This window comes from Vitis riparia, unplaced genomic scaffold (assembly GCF_004353265.1).
Source record: "Vitis riparia cultivar Riparia Gloire de Montpellier isolate 1030 unplaced genomic scaffold, EGFV_Vit.rip_1.0 scaffold639_pilon_pilon, whole genome shotgun sequence".
In the NCBI taxonomy this organism is placed as follows: domain Eukaryota; kingdom Viridiplantae; phylum Streptophyta; class Magnoliopsida; order Vitales; family Vitaceae; genus Vitis; species Vitis riparia.
In genome coordinates this window covers 95,375-106,178 of record NW_023269721.1, presented here as the reverse complement: position 1 = coordinate 106,178, position 10,804 = coordinate 95,375, and the positions used below count along the sequence as shown (strand labels likewise).

At 39.2% G+C, this 10,804-nt stretch overlaps 1 protein-coding gene across 1 annotated transcript; it reads left to right on the top strand.

Annotated features, from left to right (window-relative positions):
- The first annotated feature begins 8,896 nt into the window (after window positions 1-8,896).
- LOC117910172 lies at window positions 8,897-10,057 on the top strand. Its single transcript, XM_034824226.1, has one exon. The coding sequence runs from the start codon at window positions 8,897-8,899 to the stop codon at window positions 10,055-10,057; it is 1,161 nt and encodes a 386-aa protein (XP_034680117.1).
- The last annotated feature ends 747 nt before the right edge of the window (window positions 10,058-10,804 follow it).

Here is a 10,804-nt window from a genome sequence, read left to right as displayed (position 1 = left end):
CTTCTCTTGATGCACAGGAAGAGCCGAAGACTTATGATCAGGCTGCACTTAATCCGAAATGGCAGCAAGCAATGGCCTCTGAATTGGCTGCGTTAGAACGGAACAATACATGGTCTTTAGTTCCCTTACCCGCCGGTCATCGTCCCATAGGTTGCAGATGGGTTTTTAAAATCAAATACCATTCGGATGGTCGCATAGAGCGCTACAAAGCGCGACTCGTAGCCAAGGGCTATACTCAGATCGAAGGGTTGGATTATGGTGAGACTTTTTCCCCTACTGCCAAACTTACCACTCTTCGTTGTTTGTTAACAGTTGCTGCCTCTCGTGGGTGGTACGCTCATCAGCTAGATGTACAAAATGTGTTTCTTCACGGTGACCTACATGAAGTGGTTTATATGGTTCCTCCTCCTGGCCTTCGCCGACAGGAGGAGAATCTGGTATGTCGGCTCAATAAGTCTCTTTATGGCTTAAAACAGGCCAGTCGTAATTGGTTTGCTACTTTTGCTGCTGCAATCCGACAAACAGGTTTTGTACAGTCTAAAGCTGATTACTCCTTATTCACTAAAGTTTCGGGTTCATCTATTACTGTTGCATTAATATACGTTGATGATATACTTCTGACTGGAAATGATCTTCATGCCATCACAAGTTTGAAAGAAAGTTTGCTTAAGAAATTTCTCATTAAAGATCTCGGTGACTTGAAATATTTCTTGGGGATTGAATTTGCGCGTTCACAGAAAGGGATTTTTATGTCTCAGCGCAAATATGCACTGGATATTGTACATGATGCAGGGTTAACAGGGTCAAAGCCCGAGCTATTTCCGATGGAGCAAAACCTTCGTCTAACATTCGAAAGTGGTGAGAAATTGCATGATCCGAGCAAGTTTCGGAGATTGGTTGGCAGGTTAATTTATTTGACAGTTACTCGGCCTGATATCGTATATTCTATGCGTACCTTGAGTCAGTTCATGCAGGTTCCGACTACACATCATTGGAACGCTGCCTTGCGATTGCTGCGTTACATCAAAGGTACACCGGGACAGGGACTATTACTTCCGGCCAATAATCAGTTAAAGCTCACAGCATTTTGCGACTCCGATTGGGCAGGTTGCCGTGAGACCAGAAGATCGATTTCGGGTTTCTGTGTTTTCTTGGGAACTTCACTTGTGTCATGGAAATCGAAGAAGCAGACCAATGTATCTAGGTCTTTAGCAGAGGCAGAATACCGAGCTATGGCAAACACTTGTTTAGAACTCACTTGGCTCAGATATATAATGAGAGATTTACGTGTTCCATTGTCAAATCCTTCAGTCTTATATTGTGACAATCAAGCAGCTTTACATATAGCTGCTAATCCTGTGTTTCACGAGCGTACAAAGCATATAGAAATTGACTGTCATATAGTTCGTGAAAAGGTGCAAGCTGGACAGGTTAAGCCGAGATATGTTCCTACTCGACTACAGGTGGCGGACGTCTTCACTAAGGCCTTGGGAAAAGATCAGTTCCAGTCCATGCGAAGCAAGTTGGGAGTTTGTGACATACACTCACCAACTTGAGGGGGAGTATTAGGAAAAGATAATTTGTATTTAAGTTGTAATTATCTTGTTGTAATTAGAAGATAATATTACTCTAAATAGCTTGTAGATTGGCTTGATTATAGGAAAGGATATGTACTAAACATGTATAAATAGTAGTATCAAATCAATGGAAACACATCTTCCAAAACCATTTTTATTATCTTCTTTAATTAAGTTCTTTTCCATCCATTAAAGAACTGTTTCCATAGAAAAATACTATGGGAACCTGAAACCTAAGCCCTTCTTGGTCATCTATGTCTGAGAGTTCCTTCAGCTCGCGCGGCGTAGGTTTTGCAGGCGCAACAAGCCGTGGCTCGCCTCGGGTCACCGAGAATGATATCAGTAATTCCATTGCCATCTGCAGGTGATCGATCAACTGTTTGATAATGAAATCAGAAACAAAGAAAGGAAGATGAAGGGAGGGAATATATCTGGCGCTTAAAAAGATAACGTGGTTGAAGTGTTGCAGCCGTCACTATTCCAACTAAGAAAAGAGTGGAATATTTGAAGTTTTCAATTCCAGGAGAACTATAACTACAAGAAATAATTTGTTCCACATGCACTCTAAAACTAACGACCCATAAGTCAATATTCTTTTCCAACTATCGTTCAACTCGTTTGGAAGGCCATTGAATGGCATGCTCAGACAAATATTTTTAATTTCTTTGGATCTTTACAAAAAATATATATATAAATATTTTTACAATATTTATATTAATTAAGGATCATGCATGTACACCCCCATTTTGGGTCACTTTTTTTTTCTTTCTTTTTGGACCAGCTGGTGGAGGTTTTAGCATTTATTATATTTTCTTTTGAGAGGCTGTGGCAGCAAGTTTGTTCGTAGAGTGAGCGGTGAGGGAGGTGGAGGACAGGTGGGGCAAAGGATATAATGGTGGTTTGTTGAGTACAGCAGAGATTCTCTGCAGGTGAGGACACGTATCAGGAGGTGATTGCTTCTTCTTTTGGGGTAGACAGAAGAGAGAGACGAGGAAAAAAGAAAAGGCCAGAGAGGCGGGAGAAGGGGTATGCTCATTTAGGGGAGAAACTGGGAGAGAGTGAGGGTAGCGACGTTGGTTTGAGATTGAGAGAGATGGAGAGCTGAACTGTGAGAGAGAGCACGAAAAGCTGTGAGAGTGAGCTGTGAGAGAGTGAGCTGTGTGAGAGTGAGCTGTGAGAGAGTGAGCTCGGGCAGCAAGAAAAAAAGTTGGAGGTGAGCAGGGGGATTCAGAAAGGTTTAGCTGGGCGGAGGCTTAAGAGGGAAGAAACAAGAAATGTTTACAGACAAACAGAGCAGAAGCAAAGAAGAAAAGGGGGACCAGAGAAAGAGCATAATAGAGAAGGGCAACAACTCCAGAGTTCACCATAAGGAGGAAGTGAGAATAAGCTGATTATTAGGATATTCGATAAATGTACCGATTTTTTATAATTTCACAAATTTTAATTTATACTATAAATGTCTCTTGAATTTGATTTTATATTGAAAATGTCTATTAAAAAACAACTTCTGCAATTAAAAAAAATGGATTTATACTAAAAGTGTCTCTTGAAGTGACGTTTTTCATAATTTCATAAAATCCAATATATATTAAAGATATCTCTTAAAAATGCATTTTTTATAATTTCAAAAATTTTAATTTATATTAAAAGTGTTTCTTGAATTTGATTTTATATAGAAGGTACCAAATTAAAATTTAAAATATACATCTTTTGTATATATTGAAATTTGTGGAATTATGAACAAAACTTTAATATAAATCTATTTTTTTTTTAATTATAAAATATCTCTTTTCAAGTAACACCTTTGATATAGAAACGTTGGAATTGAGCTAAGTTAAGCACACCCATAATCATTAGCACAATGTCTTGGGTTCAAATATTATTATTTAAAAATAAAAAATAAATAAAAAGGTACAACAACCAACTCCAAGCTAACACATTATGCTTGCAGACTTATATTTCCAGTTCTTTTTAATTTCAGCATGCATAAGTAGTCTTCAACACTCTAATATGATTGATTTTATAAATTAATCCCATGCTTGCTAACATAAAAACAAACCCATGTAAACCACTTGGTTGTGAGGATCCAAAATAGGGCAATCAGATTAAGAAAAATCTTTGTTAAAGCACCTTCAATTCATGTAAATTCGGAACCTTCATAGGTGTAAACCCTTAGCCTGATCCTAAAGCTGCAAGCATAGGTTTAAAGCCATATTGATGAGTTAAACTAGAAAATAGGAACCTTAGTGAATCTTCACTCTTGAAATTTTCTTTCTTTTAATTTTACGACTTTTGAATTCCCTCTCTCTTTTTTTTTTTTCTTTTTTTTTTTTTGTCTTTAAATTCCCTTTCTCTCCTATTCACAAAAATAAACCAAAAATAATAATAAATAAAAATAAAACAAGATCTCTCATGTAGCATAGTAATTAAAAAACTTTTTCCAAAAAACTAATAGAGTTTAAATTTTATCTTATTATCTCTAAATTAAAATAAGATTTGATGTACGTAAACTGAATCATGATCTTTATATTCGTCTTAACCCTAATCAGTCATCAATGGTGTTCTTCTCAGTCTTTTGGCACTTGGGGATATAGGTTCCCCAACAGCCGTACTCAAGAAAGATGGTAGCTTTTCTGAAAAGGAATGAACAATCCAAAAAAAAAAAACAATGAAGGCTTTTGGAGACTATAGAGGCTAATGACCTATTTGGTTATTGTTTTTTAAAACTGTTATGGAAAACAGTTTTTGAGAACAGTTTTTTGTATATAAGAAAAAAAAAATTGTGTTTAGAAACTAAATTCTGAAAAACAGTTTTTGTTCTCAAAAAAATAAATGTTTGATTGAATTAATAAAAAAGTTTTTTAAAATAAGTAAAACAAAAAACACATTTGAAATTTATTTTTTTAATTAATAAAACGTTTTCTTCCATTAACTTAATATTATAAATATATAAATAATTTTCATATGCACAATTCATTTAAATTAAAAAAAAATTATTCTATTTTGAAAATTTTAAATCAATTATAATTTTCTTAAACAAATGACGACTTTATCACCATGTATAAGTATATTAATTTCAATAATTTAAGGAAGAAGAAATGGTTTGTAGGTAGGTAGAGCTCACCTTTGTGAAAACACAAAAAACAGTTAAGAAAACACAAAAAGAAGAAAGAGAAAACACAAAAAATAATATATTCTTTTAACAGTAAAAAAATAATGAAAACATTTTTTTATTATTCTCAAAAAGTGGTTTTTGAGAACACAAAAAACACAAAAAAAAAAAAAAACTAAAAACAAAACAAAAAACAAAAAAAACAAAAGCGCACCCTCTTCCCCAAATAAGGTTTTTTTGTGTTTTTTGTTTTCAAAACAGAAAACAATTCTTAAAAACAAGAACCAAACAGACCCTAAGGTTTTGAAGGAAAAAAAACGAAAGGTTAGGTTTTTAATTTCTAAAAATATTCTTTATATTTTCCTCCTCATACTTCCTTCCTTTATATAGACAAGAGAGAACTCATAATCCTAGTTCATGATATATCTTTCTTAATCTTATTATTATTCTAAATGTCTCCATATTATGAATAAGAACTTTAGAATATTCATATAATAAGGTTTAGAAATCCAACTAGGATATTTAAAATTTTATATTTAAATATTTAATTTATTTTCTATATGTGAGAATTAGTTGTTAAATATTCCTTAAGTTAAAACTCTCAATAAATTAAAACCTTAATTTATGAACTAAGCCAATAATTGACTCAATCTTTGTGCAAGTAATTAACTAATATCTTAATAAACTTTCTAAAGTATAAAATTATACTTAAAAGAACCAACTAAGCCTACACTAAAGAATATAATGAAAGAAACTTATTGGAAACAACATGAACCCAAAATTGGTCCAACACTCAATTTGCCTTAAGAATGCTCGGGTGTTGTTGGGTGCTCAAGCAATATTCTAGTTCAAATCTTGAGTTTTTCCATCTAACTTCAAGGCCCTTTTTTCCATATATTATAAAATTTGTTTCCAAAACTAAAGTTTATATGCACAAGATCCATGAGAAGCAATTGTCGGGATCTAATGGTCACCCTACTACTTTGCTCCTTATCAAACACATCAACATTGATCCAACCAATCCCTATGGTCTAGTTTAGGCTAATAAACGAGGATCATATCCTAATACAATGTCATAACTAGACTTTAAGATATAGGGAACATTATGCTAAGAGCCAAAGCTTGTTAGACAACTAACAAGAATGCTTCTTCTTGTAATATATAGTTGGCAGTGCAAGGAAGCTAAAGGGACTATCGAACTTACTAATTGATTATTTATACTCTTTTTGATCTTTGAGCCACCTGCATATGATGAAAACCTAAATTAAAGACGCAAAAATCCTTTTATCAAATAACATCCTTTTATAATAATAAACAATAATAATAATATAATAGAAATTAAAGTTTTCACAATTCATTTAGTTCAGATGAATCCACTAAGCCTAGGTTTTTCTTGTATTCATATAGAGTCAACTAAGAGCATATTTTCTACATGGAATCCTTAATTACTTTAATCAATGAAACCATGAACTTAATACCTTAAACACCTAAGATACTTTGATTATAGATCTTAGGATTGTACACATGGGTAAATCAATGTGCATCAATGTTAATGATGCATGACTGCTAAACCCATTAATCCGTTCAAGATTTAGAGCATTTGCCATCTAATAGACTAATCAAGCTTCACACTTTTTGATACTCAATTAGTGAAGCTATCTCGTCAACAACCCCTGTTTTACACACCAAGTTTCAATGCAGAAGTTATTAGTTCAAGCAACTCTATGAATGTGTCAGGCCACACAACAAATGTAGCAACTATGAATTGCAATTGATCACTAAATAGATTGTTCATTTCCATTTACAATTGTGAACTAAGTTCTAGTTTGGAAGGAACTAACAACCATCCACTCCTATACATTTCTAGTGCTATGCACCATGGTGTCTGAAATACAAACCTTAGACACATTAATATACTATTTATATATTAAAACAAATACAACTTATCCAAGATATGCAATAAAGGGAACATGATCCAAATAAACTCCCATTTTCACTTAGAACCAATTCCTACAACATTGTATTTTTAGCACCTCCTTGTGAGACTCACACTTTCCTTGTAAGGATCTTCATAAAGGGATCAACTAGGTTTTGAGTTGATGCGGTCTCTAATGAGGTGATACTTTCTCTCCATGAAGCGTGCATGCAAGGTGCTCTTGGACTTCCATTATGAACCACTCTAATTACATCATGTAGATGTTCTTCTCAAGTCGGCCATTCAAAAAATGTGTCTTAATATCTATTTTCCAAATTTCATAGCCAAAATGTGCAACAATGGAAGAGGACAAGATTCAAAAGTTATTATAGAGACCTACATATAGAACCGGAAAAAGAGGAAGAAATACAAATCATGAATGATTTTTTTAATACAATGATTAAAAATAACTAGAATGTAGGGACCCATCCCTGATGACACGTGGCACACATCCCCTGACGACACGTGGCACATGATCCTACCCGGAGTATCCACATCCGGATTTCCCCAAGAGTACACGTGGCGCGTTTTCCTATCCGGACCACCGCCATCACTCATCCGGCGACCTTTCATATTCCACCCGGATATGTTCATCCGGATCATTGGCCAAACTGAGCGTGCCTCACTACGTCATTCTGACATCCTGTCACAAATCATATTCCGATACCTGTAGAGTGAAAAGACAGAAGTGACAGCTAGTCACTTCCCGCGATCTCTGACAGCCGTTCGTAGGATGAGGATGTCCCTGCCACCACCTAGTGGCATCATGGTAAACCAAAAAGCCTTCCATCATTTATGGAGGAGAGAGAATTCCTAAATGCTATATATATGAACCTTCGCACAAAGAGGAAGGTAAGCTTCTCAATACCTAGTAAAAGGCCAACTGTGCCATCTGCTTTTATCTCTCTTTCCATGGCTGACAAAACCATCGGAGGGTGTGTCCGGACCCCTGTCCGGACGCCTTTTGCAGGAACAGCTGAATCAGGAATTCGTATTCGTTGAGATCGTATATCCATCCATTTGGCAACTACGTGGATCGCTGAGAATACGAGGCCTCAACATTGGCGCCGTCTGTGGGAAACTTTTTCGCTGATTCAGTAACTAGCAAAAATGGCTACGCCTTCCCAAAGCCATTCATCTGATAGAAGAGAGGAAGATAATTCTGAATGGCGCCAAGCCATCGAAAGAAGGCAGTTAGCAAGTGAGCGACAACTACAAACTCTCCTCCAGGAGACGACAAGGTTAAGAGAAGAAAATGCAATATTACGTATCCAGGCATCGTCGACAGGAATTCCCCGTCGTCAGCACTCCAGGGGCCAAGTGGCCAACTCAAGGCCTCACCTGGAGTCGATTTACCCTGGAACAGCGGGAGCAATCCCTGAAACACGCAGCGCTAGGCCGCATGAGCCACACACACCTATGCCTCGAGCTCCCGTGAAGAAAGCTCAGACTCCACCCACTTCTCGTCAAAAAGACGACGTGACAGAAGATCCCAGTTGTCGAGCGCCATGCGCGCGAGACTGGGTCCCCAGCAAACTGACAGGCCCAAGCCACCGATGACCACCACAAGAGGAGTGCACCATGACCCTACGATCACCCCCATACCACAGAACGTTCTCTCGCACCGTGACCCCTTGGTCACCCCCATGATGCAGAACGTTCCACCGCACCAAGCGGTACGAACCATTGGGAAAAATCTCCTGAGCGAGCCACCCATGGGCTCTATTAGCAAAAGCTGGATGACATGCTCTCCACGCCTTTCTGCTCTCATATCATTCATTACGAGCCCCAAGGGGGTTTCTCGTGCCAAAGTTCTCCACGTACGATGGGTGCAGTGACCCCTTCGACCATATCATGCATTATCGGCAGCTCATGACCCTCGATATAGGCAACGACCCGCTGCTGTGCAAAGTATTCCCTGCCAGTCTACAAGGACAAGCTCTTTCATGGTTCCATCGCCTACCTCCTAACTCGGTGGATAATTTCAGAGACCTTTCAGAAGCTTTCGTGGGACAATACCTATGTTCCGCTCGGCATAAGCAAAACATCAGCACCTTACAAAATATAAAAATGAAGGATAATGAATCCTTGAGAGAATTCGTGAAACGATTTGGCCAAGCTGTCCTACAAGTGGAAGCTTGCAGCATGGACGCTGTCCTACAAATCTTCAAGCGATGCATCTGTCCAGGCACTCCATTTTTGAGTCACTAGCTAAAAAGCCTCCCTGTGACGATGGACGACTTGTTTCGACGTGCAAACAAATACTCAATGCTTGAAGATGACGTACGAGCAGCCACCCAACAAGTATTGGTTGCCGGACAATCGTCCAAGGGTAGTACAGAGGGAAGCACTAAACCTCCGGACAGGCCAAAGCCATCCGATCGAAGGCAAGAAGGGCCAAGCCGCCCGGAAATGCCACCCCTCACACCACTCTCTATAACTTATGAGAAGTTTCTCCCTATAATCCAGAGCATGTCCGATTTCAGGTGGCCCAGACCCCTCGGATCGGATCCATCCAGGAGAGATCATAGCAAAAAATGCGCTTACCATAAGGAGCATGGCCATACAACGGAGACGTGCAGAAGTCTCCAATATTTGGTGGAAAGACTTATAAAGGCGGGACATTTAAGGCAATACCTCCGCTCAGATGCTAGAAATGGAGACGTCTCCCGGGGCCGCGATTCTGGAGCCCCCATGGCTCCAACCGCCCCCAAAGCCGTCATAAACTACATTAATGGAGGCCCATCGGATGAAGAACTCAATTCCAAGCGGAAAAGGCAGAGGTTGATACGCGAAGCGATGGTGCATGAGAGTATCAACTCCATCCGGCCTGGGATAACCGAAGGGAGCCTTAACCCCATAGACGGGACAATCACTTTTCCTCCAGTAGACCCCATGCGGATATTACGTCCGCACCGTGATGCCCTCATTCTATCCTTGGGGATAGACAAATTCGACGTAAGACGCATCCTAATTGACCCAGGCAGCTCAGCCGATCTGGTGCAAGCATCAGTCATAAGCCACATGGGACACAACTTAGTCGGTCTCGAAAACCCTGGAAGGGTTTTATCCGGATTCAACGGGGCATCAACTATCTCGTTGGGAGACATTGTGCTGCCAGTCCAATCTGGCCCAGTCACTCTCAACGTTCAATTTTCGGTAGTACAAGATCTATCACCCTTCAATGTTATCTTGGAACGCACATGGTTACACTGCATGAAAGCCATCCCCTCCACATATCATCAGATGGTAAGCTTTCTCACTGAAGATGAGCAAATCAACCTATATGGCAGCCAGCTAGCCGCTCGCCAATGCTACCAGATAGCAAAAGAAGCAGGATCCGGTCGAGAGAATGAACCCCTCCCCGAGTCCACCAATGCACTCGACCAATAGCAGTCACTGTGTCCGGCGGACAGAGATCCCCCGGTAGCAGATCCCTTACAAACAATCCAAATTTCAGAAGAAGATTCTCATCTTACTCATATCAGTTCCCTTTTAACGCCCGAAGAAACCCAGAACATCCAAGACGTCCTCCGGTAAAACCATGACGTTTTCGCATGGGCACACTCTGATATGAAGGGAATTCACCCCTCGATAGTCTCACATAAGCTTAACGTTTTACCAGCGGCAAAACCCATCCGGCAAAGGGTCAGACGTTTTCACCCGGATAGACAAAAAATCATCCGAACAAAGATTGACAAACTGCTGGAAGCCGGATTCATCAAAGAAGTGGAATATCCGGACTGGTTGGCAAACGTAGTAGTGGTACCCAAAAAAGAAGGCAAATGGCGGGTCTGCGTCGACTTATACCAACCTCAATAAAGCATGTCCAAAAGACAGTTTCCCTTTGCCACGAATAGATCAGATTGTGGATTCCACCGCTGGGCAAGGGATGCTCTCCTTCCTGGACGCTTTCTCCGGATATCACCAAATCCCCATGGCTCCAGATGATCAAGAAAAAACAGCCTTCATAACGCCACACGGACTTTACTGTTACAAAGTCATGTCATTTGGTCTCAAAAACGCTGGCGCCACTTATCAAAGACTGATGACAAAGATATTCAAACCTCTAATTGGCCGCACAGTAGAAGTGTATATTGATGACATCGTGGTCAAAAGCAAAACTCGTGAAGAGCATGT

Bases quoted from the DNA above. Each gene is read 5' to 3' on its own strand.
- LOC117910172 (XM_034824226.1), top strand. From the start codon at position 8,897: ATGGACGACTTGTTTCGACGTGCAAACAAATACTCAATGCTTGAAGAT.